Source organism: Vipera ursinii (assembly GCF_947247035.1).
Source record: "Vipera ursinii genome assembly, chromosome: 1".
In the NCBI taxonomy this organism is placed as follows: Eukaryota; Metazoa; Chordata; class Lepidosauria; order Squamata; family Viperidae; genus Vipera; species Vipera ursinii.
In genome coordinates, this window is record NC_139512.1 from 294,109,336 (window position 1) to 294,133,325 (window position 23,990).

At 38.1% G+C, this 23,990-nt stretch overlaps 1 protein-coding gene across 1 annotated transcript in view; it reads left to right on the forward strand.

The window, feature by feature from the left end:
* Window positions 1-15,855, forward strand: part of LTBP1 (latent transforming growth factor beta binding protein 1) — a 207,563-nt gene extending 191,708 nt beyond the window's left edge. Inside the window, exons 29-31 of the mRNA XM_083349128.1 lie at window positions 10,053-10,175; window positions 13,398-13,547; window positions 14,874-15,855. Coding sequence (XP_083205254.1) covers window positions 10,053-10,175; window positions 13,398-13,547; window positions 14,874-15,043 — 443 coding nt within the window. The 3' untranslated portion in view covers window positions 15,044-15,855. The remainder of the gene's footprint in view (window positions 1-10,052; window positions 10,176-13,397; window positions 13,548-14,873) is intronic.
* Window positions 15,856-23,990: the final 8,135 nt, after the last annotated feature.

Here is a 23,990-nt window from a genome sequence, read left to right on the forward strand (position 1 = left end):
ACATATACATACATATACATATATGTTTTCTGAGGTTTTCGCGGGTGCCTGTATGTGGATCCTTGGTTTTTCGGGTTTTTCCCCGCGTAGAATTAAAGGTGTAGGCGCAACGTTTCGACGGAATCCCATCCGTCATCATCAGGCTTCTGCTTGAATATTCACAGCATGAATAAACGAGATGATACCTCTCGTCTACCAGCCATTTGGAAACCCGCCTTGATTGACAGACGAAGCTCAACCACCAAGAATGATACCAGACCCAAACTCATGATAACATCACATGACATCACCACCACACAACCATTCAAAAAGCAAATCCGAACCCACAACGATAAAGACACACAACCACAAAACAGAAACCTAACTACAGCTGCAACAGCTGCAACATCAGCCACTTTAAACCCCTCCAAACCACACAATAAACAAACTGACACCCACTATAAAAACATGGCACCACCACAAACACGAAACCGAACAAAAGCAGCACAACTCACCAGCTCAGGTCTGGAGCTGGCAGCTGAGACCAGCCCATCCACTCAGAACACACCCCCACCCAATCAGAACACACCCACCATTCAAAACACACTCCCACCCAATCAGAACACACTTGGTCCCCTACCCAATCAGAGCACACCTCCACAGAACACACCCCCTCTGGCAGTTTAAAAAAGAGGAACAAACAGCCACATGCTTCTCCCAGAAGAAGGAAGCAGAAGCCTGATGATGACGGATGGGATTCCGTCGAAACGTTGCGCCTACACCTTTAATTCTACGCGGGGAAAAACCCGAAAAACCAAGGATCCATATACATATATATATACAGATAGATAGATAGATAGATAGATAGATAGATAGATAGATAGATAGATAGATAGATAGATAGATGATAGATAGATAGAGATAGAGATATATGTAAATTTTTTGGGGGGGGGCTTGCTAACAAAGAATAAAGGGAGACCGATATGATCATTTCAAACTTATTTGTTCTCATCAGTCAGCCATACCCTTCTGAGATTCGAACCTGGGCCGACTGCGTCTTAAGCAGTTGTTTTAATCATTTTCCTTTTAAATATTAATCTCTGACATAATGTTTTCTGATGAGAAGAATTTATTGATTTTTTTATGAGTTTTGCATTTTCTGTTGGCCAAGTATTCTCTAAAGTAGTTCCCTTTCAGATATTAGATGGGAAATGTAATCAAACTCATCTAGGGAAGTTGATTTAGAAGTTGTTTCCAGAATGTAGCTTTAAAGAAAAATACAGCTTTGTTTAAAATAAAGCAAAGATGGGCTTGTTTCTGATTAGGTTCGTAGAATTTATTAACTGTAGTGACTGCTTTGATGTGACTGTAGTTTATACAGAAACATGGTGCATACAGGTATCATCAGTTCTGATTTTTTTAGCTTGGCTGAAAAGCAATCTCAGTTTGATTTCTCTCATTATGAAATAGGATTTCTTATACTGCCTTCTCTTTGTGGCTGATTGACGTAGAAATGAGATAAAAAGCATTAAAGATAATATAGACTTCTCTAACAAACTTTTTGCTACCTGGTGAATTCTGGGAGCTGAAGTCCACACCTCTTAAAGTTTTCAAGTTTGAAAAACACTGCCCGAGATCTTAGTCTTTCTATAGAACAGTGATGGCAAACCGTTTAGAGACTGAGTGCCCAAACTGCAACCCAAAACCCACTTATGTATCGTCAGGTGATGGGTGGGTGTGGCCCATTGGGTGGGCGTGGCTGTGGTGGTAATGGCAGACTGGGTGGGACTAAAATGTTCAGTCAATTCCAACTTTGCAAGATTTTTTCTTCCCGCGAGAAGTTGAAATTGATTGATTGAACCTCTTTTTTTGCACAGGCAGTGGAGGCCTAAAGCGAAAAGGTTTTATAAAACCCAGCTGAAGGCCTAGGACTGGGGCGACGGTGCGCATGCCCACAGAGAGGGCTCTGTGTGCCACCTGTGGCACCTGTGCCATAGGTTCGCCACCACAGCTATAGAAGGAACTTGTGGCTTTTATCTCGTCACAATGGAAAGTGTAATCCACAAATCTGTCACTCCTGGCGAGGACATATTGTATCACTTAGACCTTGCAGTGTGTTCTACAGCCATGTAATGCTCCAGTTTTTGTAGTTCTTATTTAACATTTGCATTAAGAAGAAGTAGGCTTGATTATAGCATAAATGGAAAGATATTGCCTCTTACTTTTAGTTTTTAATTTAAATTTGGAGAGAAGAAGTTTATCAAACTCTAAATGATGAACCACAAGTTAATGCAAGGCAATTTGATCTTTTATTACTTGATTTTGTTTTGTTAGTTACTTTTCCCTACATAACTAATATTGCAGTAAAGGGATAGCTTAGTAAACAGTATTCAAACATTGGAATATATTCTTTCCCCAAGACAAATAATGATGAAATGGTGCCTGAAAGAACAAAGTACCCAATTTTTAAGTTCAAATATTTCAAGTAGTAATTTTGGCTCAAAACAGAATTTTAAAAGTTCTCAATCACTAGATCATATGCTCAGTTCCTGTCTAGAGAAACTACAGTTACTCTCTAATTGAATTTTAGATTTATACAGTATATTGATTAGACTTCATTTACTACTAGAACCTCACTTTGACATGTTACTTTAAACATATGATTATGGTATCAGGAAAGCAGGTGCTAAAGATGATATTCCATTTTAAGCAATATATTTTGAAATTTCCCAAAACATGTCAGAACCATGACACTAGTATTATTACAGAATAGCATTATCTGTTTTCCAGTCTGACTTTCTCATATTTAGAAATACAAATTCTACATATAAAAGAAAACAGGGCCTTTGAACAGCATACATAATTTTAAAAAGTATTAACATTTCTTCTATCTTTAGAGTTGTAATTAAACCCTTGTGTTCATTTTTACTTAACTCTCACAGTGTTTTAAACTATGCTTTGAATTAAAGCTTAAAAATAATTAGTAAATTATTTTTACTAATCATTTTAAAGCTAAATAATGCTTAAATAATTATTTTTAATACTAAATAATGTTTATTTGTGTGAGATTTGCCTTTATCATTGCCTGTAACTTTCTTTTACATTTACATCAGCTCTCCCCAGTTAGCCTTTTGCCTCTAAATTATAGTTTACAGACTTGAATTTATTCGGCAGGCCAAGATATAGCATTTTAAATGGAATTTTATTGCATCAGTGGAATGCTGCTAAACAGGAAGTGTAAAAGAAGACATGCCAGAAGAAGATTATACCAGTAACATGCAAACCCATGGCACATTACAAATCAGATTGTGATTTGGAAATGTATTTTGTTTGTTGCCCTGTCTCAGTTAAAGTGAATCAGTGGAATTTTCCATCTGTAAAATAATCTACCAAGAAATCACTTGTCATTTACATGTTTCCAGGAAACCTTTGGTTAGAAATCCAAGAATTATCAGAACAGGGACTAATGCTTCACAGTTAATATATGTAAACATTATCAACTATTATTAAGCTGGTGAATATATGTTAACATATATTTATTTGGGAAGCAAATAAATATCTATAGAAAGGCCACAGGAAGATGTTTGTTTTTCACATGAAGAAGAAAAGATATGTTCATATAGTCTATGAAGGTTAGATGTGAAAAAACCCAAGATATTTCTTATGAATGTTGATGTTGGGAAACATCTAGCCTGCTGAGGAGGAAGGAGTCTAGAGTCACTACGTAACTCTAAAAGAGCCAGAACCAGCCCTCCCCAATTCCTTGGAACCTTATCTAATTGTTCTCAAGGGAGAGCTGCTAGGCTGGGGAGATTCCTGTATTAGGGGCAGAACATAATAAAGTAATGTCTGCTAATATCATAGATGTGAAATTATCTTCTGAGCAGACTTGACCATATTATTACACAAATTGAGGTGGCTACCACAGTACTTGATTTGGAATATTGTTAAAGGCAATAAGTTATTCATAATTTTATTTCTTACTGCATTCTTAGCCCAGGAAACATCATATACACTGCTTGGGAAACATCATACACACTCTCCAGAGTAGCCCAGATTGTGTCATTTTATAAAGATAGTAGATACATAGATAGACAGAAGAATGTCTGATAAATGTATTTATTTATTTATATTATATACTGTATACTGACTTTCAAAAACTTACCACAGCTTACAAAATAATGCAAATATTAAGAAAAATCAGCCCAGCCCGACGAAAGTCATCATTATCCTCCTTAAAAACTCTACAAAACTGTTCAACCTTCAAAACAGTCTAGAAAATTGTCAGTGAGATTGTCAGATTAATCTTGGGAAGAATTATGTTCTTTTATCTTCCGTTGCTGATCTCATTTGGAGTAGGATTTTTAAAAGATTCCTTCTGTCTTGACCTATTGATTGGGTCACTTTTTGTGAGAGATTGTGGGAAAGCTGGGGGAAATGAGTTGACAAATTATATCTAAAAGGCAATTCATTCAAAGTTGGGAGTCATCTGGGAAAAAGCATTACAAACAGAGTCCATCTTAGCTAACTGGCTATAAATGAGTCTAAGAAATTCTAGGAAATTTTTATTACATTGCCACATAGTCTTCAAATGAAGTTCCACTTAATTGCAATAGCTAATACAAAATGATTAAGGGGTGCACCAGGAAGGGCAACAGCTGGCACACCAATTAAAGCTGGTCAAAGACTCTGCCCCAGTCATGGAGAGCCACCTATTAACCAGGATCAGCTTTACTTGGTTTCCAAAGTTGGCTGGGTGCCCTTACCTGCTAAAATCTTGGCAGAGATACCTAATAAACAAGCCTTTCTAGTTGAATATAGTGATAGTCTGACGGGCCAAAATAATAGATGCTTCTGAAAAATAATCACATAAAAGAACATATTCCATCCCTTGAGTAGCGTCTTTGCTTGTTTCAATGAAAAAGAAAAACCTTTAATAGTTTTTTGTTCTAGATGATGCAATTCCACATAAGCACAGCTGAATAAATAAATACTTGAGATCCAAAATCTTTGATCAGGATGATAGATGCAACTGGCTCAGCAAATGCTTTATTATGCCATATTACATTTGCAATTAAACTGTTGGCAGTGGAAATGCTGTTAAAGAATTACTTGGCTCTTTTGTTAAGACAGTTACATTGCAATTGTTGGAGGAAAATAAATAATGTTTAAAAATGTAAATTCTGCTTTTCTTTGCATAAGACTACCAGGTTGCAAAAAAATACAAAAGATTTATAGCTAGAGTTTAAAGATTTATTTTCAGTGACAACACATATTTTTTAGCATAAATCTAGTGCATTTAGCAATCAAAATATGTTATTTCTAAAATGTAAACAGTCACATTTGCTGCAGCATATTTGAAAAAGTGGCTCAATAAATATTAGTGCAATTTCCCACTGTTCTTTTGATAATCCTTACAATGCCTGTTTTAAAAAAAAGCAGTAGCCCAAGATAGTTTATAACATCAAGTACAATGAAGTTTTGACATTTTTTGTACCTTCACTGAATTCATTTGTCACTAAGTAAAATAAGAAACAAGCAGGTGGCACTTAAGAGAGAGAAATCAAAGATGCTTGAAGTTATTTTTACACTGACAGGGTTGGGTGGTATCACCCACATTGCGTTAATCAATTGAATAAGCATTTGGATTCTTTTTTTTCAAATGCTGTATTACAACTTTTAATTTATTGCCAAATGAAATTATCTTGTTCTTTAAATAAATTTATTTCCAGTTGTTTCCAGTAACCGTACTTAGGATCATGCACTTAACTACATTTCACACTTAAGCAACTGAAGCAACATAAGACAGGAAAAATTAAGAAAATCCAGATGATTTTGCTATTCATATTGTATGAATTGTGGGTATTCTTCTAATGTCTTTGTTAGAAAATAATATTTTCCCACAACAGATAAATAAAATAGATTTGGTTCAGAAAAAATAATAACTCTTTCTCTACCCTTATATTTGTCCATGGCTGATCATGTAGAATGTTCAGGACCATCTTCAGGGGTGCTGAAGAATATTCTACCTACCTGGTGAATTAAATCACTCCCATACATTCAGATTGAGCTCTAAACGGGCAAGTTCAATTGAGATGCCTGGGGCATGGTCTTCTGGGGTTACCTGAAGAAGTGACTTCTGATGAAAGGCAAGGTCCCTATATATCTGAAGATAAGCTGCATGTCCCTACTGGAACTGCTCAGGAAGTGATATGTGGTTGGCTCCATATAGTAACATCAGCTTGTCTAAGGAAGGAGTCATCCCTCCAGCCTTAAAGTAGATGGTGGTGTACCCCATCCACAAACCAGCACTGGACCCAAAAGTTCTGGACAATTTTCATTCAGCTTGCAAAGGATGGAAGATTGTTGAGAAGAAAGTCAGGCAACAGCTTAAGAGATCCTGCAGGAAACAGATAAACAATACAAACTCAACACATAATTACAGAAAACTGCCAAATCAGACCATTAGTCTACATCAGTAGTCCTTGACTTACAGCCACCCTTACGACTAGAAGTTCTGTCACTAAATAATGCAGTTGTTAAGCAAGTCATCGTATAGCCCACAGGTCTGCAACCCACGGCTCCGGAGCCGCATGCAGCTCTTTCAGCTGTCTCCTGCGGCTCCCAGTCCTCTGCCATGTGCAGTCCAAAAAAAAAAGTGGGACTAAAAAAGTTCAACCAATCAATTCAAATATGCAAGGTAGGTGCATATCTTGCCTTGGCTCCACTCTTTAGTCAAACCCTGTTCTGCACATGCGCGCATGTACACATTTTTTGTGGCTCCAAGTTTTTCCTTTTGTGAGGGAACCGTTTCCGAGTGGCTCTTTCACTGTTTTAGGTTGTTGACCCCTGGTATAGCCAGACCAAATTTTACAGCTATTTTTATCACAGTCATTAAGCAAATCACCATGGTTGTTAAGTGAATCGTACTATTCTTAAGTGAATCACATGGCATATCTGGCTTCCTCCATTAACTTTGCTTCTCAGAAGCTAGCTGGAAAGGTCATGTGATCATGTGATCAGAAGACACTTCTGAAACGGTTATATATGTGAGCCAGTTACCAAGTGCCCAGATTATGATCACATGACTGGGGAGATGATGCTATGGTCATAATTTTGAGGATGGGTCACTTCTTTCACCTCTGTCATAGCTTCACACTGTTAAAGGAATGGTCCTAAGTTGAGAATTGAGGACTACCTGCAGAGTTCAGTACTACCGTAGTAACATTAACTGTAGATTCCTTTAAACCTTAGTGGAAGATGTTTTAAATATGTTTAAAGACTTTAAAAAATGGGAATAAAGAGCAAAAATATGATTAAAACTCTGATTTTTGAAAGTGCAAAGGAATTAAGGGTCCAAATAATTTTGAAATAAATGTTTGGAATTAATTGTAAAGAATCCTTTCATGGGAAAGGATTATTATTGAATTACTTTAAAAAAATAGTTGGCATTTCTTCCAAATAAGATACTAAATTACAGGAATTCTTACAAAATATATTCTGGGATTTGGGAAGAGAAAAGGGGTGAATTAAAAAAAATTGCTTACATTTTTTATTTTTCTTCTGATATTTTTACATCCAATTCCCCCCCCCCCACCAACATCTCCTGTTTCATGAATCTTACAAATCAGTTTCTTCGTCATCCAGGTTAGATAATTTAGGCTAGTCCATGTAGAAGGAAAAGCTGCAAAAAGTTATACCCACTTCAGTTATTGTGAAAATATTTATACTCAGTTTATTTTATTGGAATAGTTCCTTGCTTATATTGCTGCAGGTTATGTTCTTTAAGTTAGTAAGAGACAAAAACAGCAAAATCAATCATTATAAATGTCCAGCCTTGAGAAACACAAAAGCCAGTTGTGCAAACAGAAAAGTATTTGGAGCAAAAGTTGTTTTACTGAAAATCATGCATGATTAGGAAAGTACCAATGTATTTCTCTGCTTTTGATCCCAAAATTACAAAATGAGCTTGTTCTTGGCTTTCATTCAGATGTTTTCATTCCAGTTTTCCTTTATACTGGCTGCTCTTCTGCGCTGAAGGTTCTTTTTAAATGTATGCAATTCCCTTGGTAAAGTATTCCATGCAAAACTGTATTGTATTGATAAAATATTTGGCTGGATAATCACACAGGTTTTTTTTTTAAATGGTACTTAGAAACATCCATCAAGATCTTTTTCTTTCCTAGTAGACCACGTTTCTAATAGACTGGGCTGTTTCATATGTAATGTAGTCGTTTTCCTTTTATATAGTCTGCTTAATTAGTTGGTGTTTTTTTTAGTCTTTGGCAAATCATAGTTTGCCATTTATTTGAATCAGCAATGTATGTTTATAGTTGCCTAAAAATCAGAGGCTGTTGTCAGATATACCAGCAATTTTTTTGGGGGGGGAGGGGGGAGGGAGTGGGGAAGGATGTCAAATCAGTAAGAACTAAAGAGTTGAATTGGTAAAGGGAGATAGAGAGTATAGAGGCAGTCCTTGACTTACAACCATTCATTCAGTGACCATTTGAAGTTACAACCGTGCTGAAAAAAGTGACTTATGACTGTTTCCCACGTGTTGCAGCATCTCCATATCATAAGATAATAATCAAAATTCAGGCGCTAGACGACTGGAATATATTTATGACAGTTGCAGTGTGCCAGGATCCTGTGATCACCCTTTATAACCTTCCCAGCTGACTTCTGACAAGCTAAGTCAACGAGGGAATCTAGTTGACTTAATAACCACGATTCACTTAACAACGCTGTGATTAGCTTAACAACTGCAGCAAAAGAAAAGGTCGTAAAATGGGCCAAAGCCACTTAACAACTGCCTTGTGCCTAGCAACTGAAATTGTGTTTCTTTCAAAAAGAGAATCAAAGCAATAAAACTTCATAACCTTAATGTATTCTTTTAATGACAGCCATGAGATTGATATCCAGAGTGAGAGATACTGTAACCTAACTGCCTTTTCGCTTGCAATAAACCTGCCTACTCAAATTCTGTGAAAATCTTACTTTTTGGTTGTGAACAAGTAGTTTGAACATATTATCCTTAGTGTTTATCCCATGTCCCTGTGGATCAATATTACTATATCCTCATTAGGAATAGAGGGTTGAGGCTGTGAAATAGTGACATGCCGAAGGCTTTGTAGTTGATATTAAAAGCAAGATTTCAGTGAGGAGGTGCTTGTCAACTCAGCCTTAAGCATGCTGTGGTGTTTCCTTTCCTACAGAACTGAAAAAGCCACAAGATAGTTAGACTTATGGCTTCGCTCCACAATATATTATATTTGTAATGAAAAGGAGGTGCCTGATAAAAAAAATGCATGTTTGATTTGCTCAACCCATCTTCCAATTATCTGGTGAAACAAAAAGCATTCTGCATGTATATCCTCTATCTAGCAACAAAATGAGAAACCTCTGGCCAAACATTCAAGCTTTTGCTCTGTGCCCCCCCCCCCCAATTTTAAATAGCACAATTTAATTGGCTTTAGACATTCACATGGAATTGTTCTGTGTGATTTTGAAACAAATGAAAAACAGAATTGCTCCAGTTCAGTGGAGTTGGGGCATGGCAGCGAGGTGTTTAAGCAACTTTAATCTTTAAGAAAAGAAAGCAACATATACAGTATGGGTAAAGATGGAAAATGAGCATAGGATCATTTGTGTTCAAAATGCAAATCCTCAGCTTATGACCACAAACTGAGCCCCAAATTTATGTCGCTAAGTGAGAAATTTGTTGAGCTTTGCCCCATTTTACGACTTTTCTTGCCACACTTGTTAAGTGAATCACTGCAGTTGTTAAATTAGCAACAAGGTTGTTAAGTGAAACTGGATTCCCCATTGCCTTTGCTTGTCAGATGGTCACAAAAGGTGGTCCCATGACTCCCGGGACGCAGTGTCATAAATGTGAGTCAGTTGTCAAGGATCCAAACGTAAATCACGTGATCACAGGAATGCTGCAATGGCCATACGTGTGAAAAATGGTCAGTCACTTTTTCCAGTGCCATTGTAACTTCAGACAGTCACTAAGCAAACTGTTGTAAGTCGAGGACTAAAAGTACATTCTACTTTTATGTGTTTCTTTCCAGAGGACTATGCCCAGTTATGCAACATTCCTGTACCTGGATCCCGGCCATACGGACAAGACGCCTTGGTTGACTTTGAACAGGAACACTACACTTCGGAAACTGATCCATATTTCATGGAAGACCGTAAGCAACTTTTTTACTCCTTAAATCTAAGAATGTATCAGTTATTTCTTTCTCCTGGGAGTTCACAATATTCAAAGAGTTGCATGCTTTCTATGCTTATTGTGGGTGATACTTTTTTTTTGAAAGGATATTCAAATTATAACATTTTTCATTTCTGTAAAGTGAAGTAAGCAGATAAGCGTGACAGTCCAAGCACTTAAATGAATATTCAGTGTAGTTGTTATCAGACAGCTGTCCCTTTGGAACAGTGTTAGCTATTGTAAAGAAACATGCTTTCTAATGTACTATGCAAGTGCAGATTTTTTTCCCCAATGCCGTTAATTCAGATTTAATATGTGGTCTAGTACACAGCTGTGAAATAAAAGGCTTAGAAACCCTGCCAGATCTCTTTTAGGCTATGATACACCTCTGAGATTCTGTAGCAATAACTGAATTATTTTCAGAGTTAAAAGGAGATATTCTGAAGAGGCTGGCTTCACTGTGGTTGATAACTTGACATCTGTTTACCTATTTATTTGTTGGATTTATATCCTGCTTTTTGTTTGAAGCAAAATAAATAACAGACCCTCCTCCCCTTTATCCCCACAAAAATACTTTAGGTTGTTACGTTCGGCTGAGAGGCAAAACTAGCCCAAGGTTACTCAATGACTTTCTTTCTAAAGTTGAACCTAGCCCTCCCTAGTGCCAATTTTAAACACTTAAGTGCAAAGGCTCAAATTTACCTCTTCAGCTTTTAAAAGAAAGTTCAAGATGAGCCACTGCATAAAGCAATGCAGTCTAATGCGATATAATGAAACAGACTGGATTACCACATTTGCTAGATTTCAGCCAGAGAATAGCTGTCTGTGGCCTGCAAACTGAAATATCTTATGAGAAAAGCACCCAAATCACAGTTGGCCTTTGCTCAAACCTAGAAAGAGAAGATTGGGACAATAATAAAACAATTTTACGAGACAGAATGTACAATATTGGCATTGGTATCAAGCTATGATGAACAATTTGTATAAGGAAAAAATCTCATCAAAATTGACCACATTTTCCACTATATTTCTAACCTGTGGCTTACATATCCTGGTCTGATAGACTACCCCTGGCAGTGATGGGTGGCAAGGTAGCACAGAAGTTACATTAACATTTCTTGAATGTTTGGCCCAAGGAGTACTATCCAGCTAGCTATCATAGATACTTTACAAGAGCTGCGGAAACTGTAAAAGAACAGTTATCTCTCACATACCAGCAGCATCCTTAGGAGCAGCCTTTTCATCTCAGAGCACAATTAATCTGTTGAATTAGTGACCATGGAATGTAGTAACATCCAATGTTTTCATTTTGACAAGAGCCACCAAAATAATGTCTGTGTAGGAGAATTTCTCTTGCATCAGAAAAGATGACATCTTGCTAAAATGACATTCTATCCAGGATTGTTGACTGCACTGCAGTTTTTGTCCAGGGCTGGACTTGCACAACTGATTTTACCTTATGTGATCACTTCTGGAACTTTAAACCTGAAAACAGAAGAAAACATAACTTGTCAGAGCTTTCCTGAAGATTATCCTAGGCATCTCTTGTTTAGTATTTGTGTGTGTGTGTGTGTGTGTGTGTGTGTGTGCTGTACAAACATTTGTGGTGGGGGGAATCACCATGCTAAGAGGAGAAGCAATGGATGGAAACTAATCAAGGAGAGAAGCAACCTGGAATTAAGGAGAAACTTCCTGACAATGAGAACAATGAACCAATGGAACAGCTTGCCTTCAGAAGTTATGGGTGCCCCATCACTGGAGGCTTTTAAGAAGAGACGGGATAGCCACTTGTCTGCAATGGTATAGGTTCTCCTGCTTGAGCAGTGGGTTGGACTAGAAGACCTCCAAGGTCCCTTCCAACTCTATTATTCTGTTGTTCTGTTATATACCATTATTTGCTAAGGACTTTGGACTATTCTATATGTACAAGAGACCTTCAGTTGCATCTTTGTTCCTGCCTACTCCTGCCTTTCATCACTATTATTCTAAACAACTGTCAGTGTACTTTCACAGACCGAATGAGCAATTGCTCACGTTTCAGTAAGATCCGTATCTTTCAACAATTAGAATTACATTTCTTTCAGTCAACATCATTCACTGATGTTTTTAAAAATCCTATACTATAATTGCTACAGTTTGCTTTCCAGAAATATAAGGAACATTAATTCGTACATAGTTAGAGGAATAAATACAATCTTACACATATTATTCTCCTATAAAATCCTGTAGTATAGAAACTCATTATATTTTCCATGCGTATGTTTATCTTAGTAATCAGCTGCATGTTATCAAAATGATTTTGTATATATTAACCAGCTGTGGTAACTTTTTTTTAAATAAAATAAAATAAAAGGTTTAGTATTTAAAATACCAACTGCTGTTCCCCTCCTGATCAGCAGACAAAAGGGTGGTGTCCCCCAGCCAGGCTTAGAAATCACCCATATTCAGAAAGTAATCTTCAAAAATGACCTCATGGAATTATTCCTTCTTTGACCAATCAAATTCTACAAAGCCCTTAGATCTTAGGTTTCTCCCCATTGTACTTTTAGCTTGTGCTTGGCTGCCACCTACAGTTCTCTTTAGTTATGGTATTTTTTTTTGGAAAAGATCTACACAAAGATCAGCTTCCTCATAGCTGAGTTAAAATGCCTTCTGCCAATCTTGAACCAGCAAAAAAGTATGCGGCATAAATGGTCATCTATCAATTGGTGCTGTTTTTATCTACTTATTTCTGGCTACGTTAATCCATTTCCTCCACTTTATTTGTCCTCTCATCATTAACTTCCAGTCAGTGTCTCTAATATATGGTTGTAATGGTATGTGGGAAAGATCTTTGGAGATCTTGGGGAAGACTTGCTACCTAAGGAATAGTCAGATAAGACACAACAAGCCCACCATTGCATAGTGGGAGAAGCAAGAGACTCAGAAGGGATGATCCCTTAGTTCTCAGGCTACAAAAGTGAGGGGGGAGAATTGTACTTTTAGATTTGCAAGGTTCTGTTAACATAGCTTTACAGTAAAGCAAAATTAGTTTATCAGTTTGTGTTTCCTGTCTGGTCTATTTGGAAAGGCTAAAATCAATCTTGCAAGCCCAACCTCATAACTTCTGACTTTGTACTAGAGAAGCGCTTAGTTCTTTGAACCAGCACGAGTACTAATTTGTGTGTTTACCTCCATAATCCTTTTTTTTTAAAAAATCCAGGTTTCCTGAATAGCTTTGAGGAATTACAAGCTGAAGAATGTGGAATTCTGAATGGATGTGAAAATGGACGTTGTGTCAGGGTGCAGGAAGGATATACCTGTGACTGTTTTGATGGCTACCATTTGGACATGACCAAAATGACATGTGTTGGTAAGAATGTATTCCACTATTCACATCCAGGCAATCCCCATAACATTCAAAGATAGAAAATTACACTATCTTTCAGAGTGAGTGTCAGATGGCCCAGACAACTGGTTGTAAAAAAAATAGCTTGTCCTTTTCCAAGTGTTCAAGACCTGCATTTACAACCTTTGCAATGTCCCTCAGTCACATGATCGCCATTACAGTCATTATATATTGTCCTATACTTGACCTGAAGTTTTTCTATTTTTAACCCTTGCAGAGCAGAGAGATTGGAGAGGAAGGGGTTACAAGAGAGGAAGTAGGCATACAGTGTAGAATACACATTGAAAGCAATGTGCTAGCCCCAGTATCTCTGAATGCACTATGCCAGGGGTAGGCAACCTTGGCTCTTTTATGACTCGTGGACTTCAACTCCCAGAATTCCTGAGCCAGCCATGCTGGCTGAGGAATTCTGGGAGTTGAAGCCCACAAGTCATAAAAGAGCCAAGGTTGCCTACCCCTGCACTATGCAAACTGTCTGGTATATTCCCCATTGTATGCCTGCCCTTTTGCCAAAGCAACTCTCAACAGCAAATAGAATTTAGAATTAAAACCATAGAAATAACTATAAATGTAACATTAAATGACAAAAAATTAAAAACTGCAGCTGAAAATAAATTTTAAAGCAAAACAAAAACCTGAGGATTGCTAACTTCCAATCCCATGCCACTGCAAACAACTAGGTCTTTTCAGAAGGCCAATAGGTTGGAATTAATTTAATCTCCAGTGGTCAGGTATTCCAAAGGCATGCTTCCTAGGTCCCATATGGCAGCATTCCTTAATTTAAGGAACCCAAAGTATTCCCTGTTATGCCTTCAGGTCTTCCGAATATTGCTGTGCTTTGGATGCCAAGCATGTATGACTTAAATGTTTATACTATCAGTATCTGTTAGAGCAGAGGTCCCCAACCTTTTGGGCACCATGGACCAGTAATGCATGGAGAAAGGTTTTTCCATGGACCGGAGAGTGCGTGGTTTTGTGTGCTGCCTGCATCCCACGGATGGGGCTTTGCTTGTTTGCTGGCATACCGTGGCCCAGTCCCGGTCCCCAGACTGGGGGTTGGGGACCCCTGTGTTAGAGACTCAATCATCTACATTAAGGATGGTTGGGATATATTCAGTAGCATTTTTCCTGCCACCAGTGGTATTTACTGTAAGTGTCATAATTTGTATGTAGATAAATTGCAATAATTCAGTTAGATTAATTTTATTTGCTAGGTCATTTTTTTTCTTGTACCTGTCCTCTGGTTGGAGGTAATGTGCTAAACTTGATCCTATTCACATTTTCTTCCAGATGTGAATGAATGCAATGAACTGAATAATAGGATGTCTCTGTGTAAGAACGCCAAATGCATCAACACTGAAGGATCTTATAAGTGTGTGTGTCTTCCGGGCTTCGTCCCTTCGAACAGGCCAAACTACTGCACACCTTTGAACTCAGACCCAGAAAGTGACCTGGAGTGAGCAGCTGCCCTGTGATTTTAAGTCCGTATATTCTGCACTGTATAAACAAAAGGCAACAGAGAGAAAAGCATATTTAACTTGTGTTAAGGATGTGCCTAATCCAGAGGCTGGCTATATATGAAAAACAAGCAATAAAATATCTTCTTAAAAGTGAAACGTGATGGTTTAATAGATACCATCTTCACTAAAGCAGCAGACCAAATGGACACATTTCCCTGTGTGGAAGAAGTAATTAAATATACTATGTGTTCATAAATGAAATTCATGGGAATAAGCAATAAATGCTGTTATTTTGAACAGAAGGGTTTGGGGATTTGTTTCTGTTTTGTTTTGGGGAGGGTTGATTTTTTTTTTTTACTCTTGCTTGATTTATTTGGTATATAATTAGTTGTGAAAATATGTTATAGTCCTTCTTCATTTAGCAAATCTTTGCCTAATGTTCCTTTCAAAGCTTTTTTTTTTCTCTTTCGATCCAGCTATGGCAAGATAAGCAATTTTCCAAACACAAACAAAGTAATGTTCATCTTTGTCTGGAACATTGGCCAGTGACTTTTAAAAATTGCTAAATGACTGCCCTGTGGAGCAGGCACTGTTCTTTAAAAGAATGTACAGTCCATGGAGAGAAATGTCTTTTTGTATTCCTTTTGTACTTCACAAGGCCTTTTACTGCACTTACCATGCATTACAGCCAAACTTGCCAAGTTTCAAAGCTGCTAGAGGAGTTCCTGTTTTTATTGTAATATATAAATTGAACACAGATCTTGCATTGGTTACCCTAACATATTAAAGCTCAATAAAATCTGTTTTTTAAGGAAAAAAAGTGTGCCCTGTTTCTAAAGTGTCCTTTTATTCCCTCTGTTTTTATTGCAATTAACGTGACATAAGTGACAATCATTATTCAAGTTCTGCAGTTTGTTATTGTAGGGTTTGTCTTTCTTGATACTTTCATGACCATGGCAGATTTAATCCCTTGCCAATCTATTTGGATGGAAAAGTGGGCTGCAGTTGTTTTTCAAAGGAATTCTGATTCATTCACTATACAGAAAATTGGGCAGTCTGCAGACCTTCGCGTATGATGAGTTGTTTCATGCACAATTACAGACTCTACAATTGGGCATTGAAATGGATGACTCATTCATTATTAGAATAACCCTAATATTCAGTAAGTAAAAAGCAAACTATCACTGAGATCAAAAATAGTAAACCATGTTTTGTTTCAAGTGTGATTGCCAAGTAAGTCACAATTAGGTACATCCATTAAACCACAAATAATGGTTTATAAGTAAGCTACATAGGCTGAATTCACACAACGTATTACAAAAAAGGCACATTATAGCCTGCAAATTCATCCACTTCATGAACAGCTCATCTTCAGACCTATCTAGATTTTTAAAAGTAACCCATTTCCCAAAGCAGCAGATTTAGAAAGACTACCCAATTTGAAAAACATAAGAATACAGATACCAGATAGTTTGTAAAAAAAATCAATAAATAAAACAGTTTGCCAAAGAGAAAGCTAGGTTTTACTGCCCAAACATAGGCTGTTTCCCTTATTTAAGAATAAATTCTATTCATTTTAAAAATGCTCAGTTTCAGATGAGCAAATTTGGTATGCGTAGTTAATAAGGCATTTTTCCAATAGAAACATTTACAGTTCCAGCCTCAATCCCATAAAAAAAAAATCTAGCATTTAAATCTCTTTCTACCTTGGAAGTAGAGAGAGAAAGGGGCAATGCCAAATAGATACCTGGCTGCTGTAAAGTCTATATTTGTGCTATATTTAAATATTTGAAAAAGATTTCTCTCCAATCAAAATATCAAGTACTAGTCAGTTTAGTAACATTGATGTGACTTCAACTGAAGTCAGATTCTTTAGCTGCAGTGCTTTGATTTTATTTTCACACTACCCCATGAATGGGGAATTGGATGTTACATTTATTGAGAATAATAAACAAAAAGTCCAATCAGCAGATGAAAGGCAGCATACAAAAAGGACATTGTTTTATGTTAGACCTTTACAGTATTGTCTTGGTGGAGTAATGCAACAATGAATAACAGGTTTCTATTGTTCCTCAGTAAGCCCTTCATCTATGCCAAACTGGCCAGAGTATTCATAAATGTTTCTCCTGCTCAGACCTCCAATTTTTGACACTAAGCTAGGATAGAAAGCCACAGATGCTAGTCAGACAGAAAGACATGAAAACACAATACTGGAAGTGAACAAAGAACTGGCTTGATAACATTTCAGGCTGGGTAATACTGAGCATGTATCCCAATCCTGTAAGATAAGAAACATGCATTAATTTGTACTGATATTCAGAAATTGATTAATATGACTGATATCCAGTTTTATATTGATCTTTAAAGCACATAAAAGATAAGAGAGGGATATAAAGGTGGGTTTAATGAAAGAATGTGCATTCATTTTTGTTTCCTAGGTTTAATGATAATAGTATTCAGTAGTAGCAAATAGTTACATTAAAAAAATAAAGGATGATCATATACAGTGGTTTATAAAACCAGATGTCATGATACAGAATGAGATCATCTATTCCTTCATATATGAAAGGTTTAAGGTTTAAGAAAGGTTTAAGAAAACAGGTTGATTTATATTCCGCTTGTTCCTTCACTGTGTCAGCACTGCCTTGAGCGGCCATTACAGCCTGATATTAAATGGCAAAGTGTGTGGCACACAGTTTCATGAATGAATAGTGTTGTATGTTCATACATATGCTCCAATTTCCTGACTCTCCTTAAGTGAAGAACAGCATATTAAACTGGCATTGGTGTATTTGCAGAGTTACCTACTGCTTTAGGATTCTTTCATAAATTGTAAAATTGGCAGGAGGTGCCTGTGAGCACGTAGTGTTTGAGATCCAATTACCATAGTACTTGAACTGACATGGCAAAATCCCCACTCTCTCTATCCTGATTACAGAGAAGGAAAAAAAGAGAGAGCAGAAATTTTGCCACATATTTAGGTCCATATTCATAATTAACCAAGTTAATTAGACAGGAAGGAAAAGCATCATCAAAGAATAAATACGGGTGAATAGGACAGGCAAAACCATAACTTCCATTAGAATTAGATGCTTCAAAAAAATCAAGTAAACATTCATGTGTCGTCAAATTCTTAGGGGGGAAAAAACATTCTGAAGCTCCAGACGCATCTACTTTGGATCCCACTAATTCCTCTCTCTTCTTACGTCACGCCTAATCATGTAGTCACCATAAACTTACGGATTTATCCGAAAGAATCCTTTGCATTTTCTTCCAAAATGTACATATCATGAAAAGAAACCTCCCAGTCTCCTGGTCCCTGCATAATGCTTAGTGGTCTTTTAACAAAATCCAGACTCTGGTTTATAGTCAAGTGAGAAGGATGGTTCCACCCGTACTCCTTTCACAGCATTTGCCAGTGCCGAACCTGTTGCATGGATCTGGCTGCTTTCCATTCACCAGAGGCATTCATTGTTTTTATTTCTTGAAATCTGAACACAAAGCATTGTGCCTTTGCAAGCAAGACAATTTAACTTTGGCTTGTCTGTTTCCTTTTTATATTGCCCTTTAATGTCTGCTCCGTAGTTACTTACAGCTGCCAAAAGATTCGGTTGAAAACAGGGATGCAGACTTCTATCGCTGTGCCAACTCTCCACTTTCAGACACTGATTACCCTTCATTTATTTCTTAGTGGGTAAATGTGATGTCTGCTATCAGGTCTGCAGCTGGCTAGAGAATGGCTGGAAAGTTTTTAAATCAAATCAAACCTTTATTACACTCCCTGGCCAGCCATTCCTTCTCTTAAAAGCAAAGTAATATGCTTTTGTCATCCAGAAAACTGAATATAATTGTGCAATGGAATTGTGCTTCTTCCACCCAATAAATGGAGGTATTGCCATTGCAAGAATCACCTAAAAATAAAAACACCATTGTCAGCCCTTTGAGGAAGGCCATGTCAGGAAACAGATGCCACAAGAAACCCTAGAAATCTGCCCTAGGCTATAAAAACAGAATCCTGAAGCCTGACTGTCTTTTCCCTGCCCGTCCTCTTATACAGAACAGACTCAAAGTGGGCCTATCTTAAGTTTCCTTCTCACCTCCTCTTCTGTTTTTCCTGAGCTAAGTCCTTTTTTCCTAATGCACACCACATATTTTCTTCAAGATCATCTCTGTATTCTTCTATCCTTCTCTTCTGCAGTAGACATCCTAGAAATTTGGGCAGCATGTTCCAGGCTGTCTTATAAATAGAATTTCCACTTAGCGACTATTCAAAGTTATGGCAGACGTGCCCAGGGCTACTTATGACCTAGACTTAAAGTTCCACCAGCCAGCCCCGTCCCCCAGTCATGTGATCACATTTTGGGTGCTCGGCAACCAACCCACATTTACAGCTGTTTGCAGTGTCTTGCAGTCATGTGACCATGACTTATAACCTTTCCCCTTAAACCGCCGTTTATTTCTGGTTTCTGGCAAAAAAGTGCCCATTGTGAACAATGGATTTGCTTAACAACCGTAGCACTTGCTTAACAATCACAGTGTTTGCTTAATGACTGCTGCGAAAGAAAGAAAGAAAGAAAGAAAGAAAGAAAGAAAGAAAGAAAGAAAGAAAGAAAGAAAGAAAGAAAGGAAGGAAGGAAGGAAGGAAGGAAGGAAGGAAGGGAAGGAAGAAAGAAAGAAAGAAAGAAAGAAAGAAAGAAAGAAAGAAAGAAAGAAAGAAAGAAAGAAAGAAAGAAAGAAAGAAAGAAAGAAAGCAAAAGAAAGAAAGAAAGAAAGAAAGAAAGAAAGAAAGAAAGAAAGAAAGAAAGAAAGAAAGAGAAAGAAAGAAAGAAGCATCAAATTGAACTGCGGTCATGTGACCCGCTTAATGACGGCATGACATATAACTGAAATTCTGGGCTCAATTGCAGGCTTAGAGCCTTCATTCATTGTCAGTTTGAAATGACAGTGACAAAAATGGACCCATCTCTGACGTTATGGCCCTTGCAGTGCTCCCGTATTCAGGTGCCAGGCAGTCCAACCATATTTACAACCGTGGAGGCATTGCAACTTCCCCTGCCTATTCCCCACACACACACACACACACATACACATCTATGCCTTTTTGGCCACCCTGCACGGTGACACTCAAGAGCAATGCTGGAGGTGGGGATAAAGTAGGAGCCCGGTGCCTTCAGCAGTCTCAGCCGGCTCCCACCATCCTCAGGTCTCTATTTCAGCCCCACCACTGCCCTGAGAAAAGCCACCTCCAACCCTCACCGCTGATGCGTGGGAAGCCACCTTTGCCCAATTGCCTAAACTGAGGGTGCCATTCGAATGGATTTGGGGACTGAAGGTTCCCAACGCACTGTGAGAACAGGGGTCCTACCATTCTCTAAGTGGGTGGGGCATTAACTCACAAATCCTGGGGAAGGCCAGAATGTTTCCAAAGGGTTTCTAGAACAGGAAGTTATTTAATCTGCTTCATACCCATGCCATTGTGGTCATTGCTACTGTATTGGGGAAAGGCAGTAGAGAGGGGGTTTTTTGTGCAAACTCTCACAAAGTTTACTATGGCATCCTGCTTTACAAGGCTTTCTGGAATGCACCTTTCATGGGTTTATACCACTCAAATTTGGTAGCGGCAGGAAACATTTCAGGCTTCAATATACTAGTGTAGGCTGAGACTTCATTGTACATTTGTTTATACACGTGCGCACACACACAAACACACATGTACACCCAAATGTATGCACTGTGACTACATACCGCAGAGAAGAACACTAAAATGTGCTGTGCTGTGGTGGCGCAGTGGTTAGAATGCAGTATTGCAGGCTGACTGCCAACTCCCAGGAGTTCGATTGAACGGCTCGAGGTTGACTCAGCTTCCCATCCTTCTGAGGTCGGTAAAATGAGGACCCAGATTGTTGGGGGCAATAGGCTGACTTTGTAAACCACTTAGAGAGGGCTGTAAAGCACTGTGAAGAGGTATATAAGTCTGAGTGCTATTGTTAATGCTAAAATACTACAGGTAGTCCTCAGCATATGATTCCAACTGAGCCCAAAATTTCCATTGCTAAGCAAGACAGCTGCCAAGTGAGTTGCATTCCATTTTCCAAACCTTTTGCCATGTTTGTAAAGCAAGTCACTGCAATTGTTAAGTGAATCTGGCTTCCCCCGATTGACTTTGCTTATTGGAAACTGGCTGGGAAATGCAACTGTCATAAATACATGTCAGCTGTCAAGTGCCCACATTTGGATCGTGGGACCATGGGGATGGTGCAAGGGTCACGCATCACTTTGTCAGTGCCATTGTAACTTCAAACAGTCACTAAACAAATGTTGGAAGTTGTATTTGTTTTGAGTTATGTGAAAGGAGGGCAAAGCAATCCTAGTTAATGTGGAAAACACTTGAAGCTTTATGCAGAATGCCACTGAATGGCCAACTTGATACAAAAGTGAGCAGGATTGGCCGCCATTAGGATAAACTGCCAAAGCATGAGCACTGAGTGACTGAAGATCATCTTGATGACTAAAAGCATTCAGACAGACACTATTCTGAAAGCATTTAATGCCTGCAAATAATGAGGGCATTAGGGAATCATAGGCTGAATTAAAACCAATCCTGTATTAGGCATTTGAAGCATATTACGAATATTGTACCTGTTTTACATACTGTATTTTCAGAGTGGAAAATTCTACAGGAGACTAATGCAACATAAAATGCATTGTGCTGCTAGTCCTCTGGGATACATTCCTTCCCATTAGCCAAAGACTGCTGAAAAATATTACCTTAAAAGGTAAAGTTAAAAAAAGAGGGAGAAAAGCTTTATATAGGAGATCAGTTAGAGATATCTGATGGCCTCAGGTCAGGAAGAAGAACCACTGGGGAGGAACTTCTCTTGAGCTCCAGCGAGGAAGAAAGTGCTCAAACAAGCAAGCAAGAGAACCTGCTTAATTTGTTCAGAGTTCAACCAGTGCTTTAAAGTCCCTTATTAAAAGATGACAGACCTATATTCAGGCCGTGATATTAAGCACTATCAAGAAGCAAAGAGGTGTCAGACATGAAAAGAAATGTTTACCTGGTTAGTCAACCAGGAAGCCACAGAAACCCATTTAGTCCAGGTAGTTCTTTCCTTATCTTTCATCCACAAAGGTGAATCATCTTACAAAGGGAGCAAATGGACTATAATCAGGGCCTTAGTGAGTCAGGCATGAGCGAGGAATTCGAGGAAAGAAACAACAGGAGCCTGAGGAAGACTGAAATATATCAGCAGCTCTCAAATAGCATGTATATGAAGCTTACATAGATTTCACTGGTCTTGGTTTTCTCTGAGCTTGGCCGTTTTCTTGCAGACATTTCATTAACCAAACTAGGTAACATCATCAGGGCTAGTAGGGAGTGGGGTTTGCTCTCACTTTATATTCTAGTGGCTTGCCCTGTCAGCGTCGGTGGGGGTGGTCTTGGAGTATTTTTGATTGGACAGCTTGCTGTTAGCTTGTTTGACAGGTCCTTGGCTGGGGTATTCTTTACTTCTTGATTTCCTGATTTATTGATCTTGATTTTTCCTTTATCAGTACCACATATGGGGATTCCTTTCCTCCTTGCTGGAAAGCATCTGAATTTTCTCATGTTATTCTCATATAAGTTGATATTGCTGGAAAATACATTATCTGATTGCAGTTGCAGGCTCAGATTGATCCTTCTATATTTATGCAATCTGAAGTACCAGTTTGGAGAGACACTACAATTTAATTTTTTTTAATTTAATTTTAATTCCATTTATATCCCGCCCTTCTCCGAAGACACAGGGCGGCTTACAAGCTTAGCAGTAGCCTTCATTCTATGTATATGCCTGCTTATTAGGGCTTTCACACACACACCAAGCGGCATTATTACAAAGTCAGCTTAATTGCCCCCAACAATCTGGGTCCTCATTTTACCTACCTGGGAAGGATGGAAGGCTGAGTCAACCTTGAGCCTGGTGGGATGCGAACCTGCACTAATTGCAGGCAGCTGGTGTTACTTAAGGAGGCATTAGCCCACTGGTCCACCAAGGCTCAATTTATAGTAGTAATAGAACACAATACTAATAGAACACAGGCTTTGTAGGCTAAAAGTTCCAGATTCAGTCCAGAGTATCTCAGTGGGAAGACCAGTAAGTGGAGGCCATGCTGATCTAAAAGGATGGAGGCTTTGACTCAGTCTACAACTCTCTTATCTCCAATCACCATTCTGCCAATCTGGATGCCAGATAGCAAACTGCCTGAAGTTGCACAAGAGCTCCACTGCAATCAGAATCCTGAAGGCCTGTAGCAGAGGCTTGACATTCTTGTATAATGTATTTTCCAGCAATATATGAGAATAACGTATGAGAAAACATACTAAGTGCTGTATTCATACAACATACTAAATTAGCTTTAATCAGTGATAGAGTTTTGTGTACAGACCCAGTCACTGTATGTAAATAAAGAGCCTTGGTGGAGCAGTGGGCTAATGCCTCCTTAAGTAACACCAACTGCCTGCAATTAGTGCAGGTTCGAGTCCCATCAGACTCAAGGTTGACTCAGCCTTCCATCCTTCCGAGGTAGGTAAAATGAGGACCCAGATTGTTGGGGGCAATAAGCTGACTTTGTAATAATGCTGCTTTGGGGGGGGGGGCGAAAGCCCTAATAAGCAGGCATATACATAGAATGAAGGCTATTGCTAAGCACATTGATTTAGATTATAAGCTGCCCTGAGTCTTCAGAGAAAGGCGGGATATAAATGGGATAATAAATAAATAAATAAATAAATAAATAAATAAATAAATAAATAAATAAATAAATAAATAAATAAATGAATAAATAAATAAATAAATTACTGTGCAAATCCAGAAAATTGGTTAATCAGAGAACCTAACCACTGGAAGCAGACTGAGGAGAAAAATACCTCAGCCACTCTTCTATTGCTTCTCACTGAACTATCTAC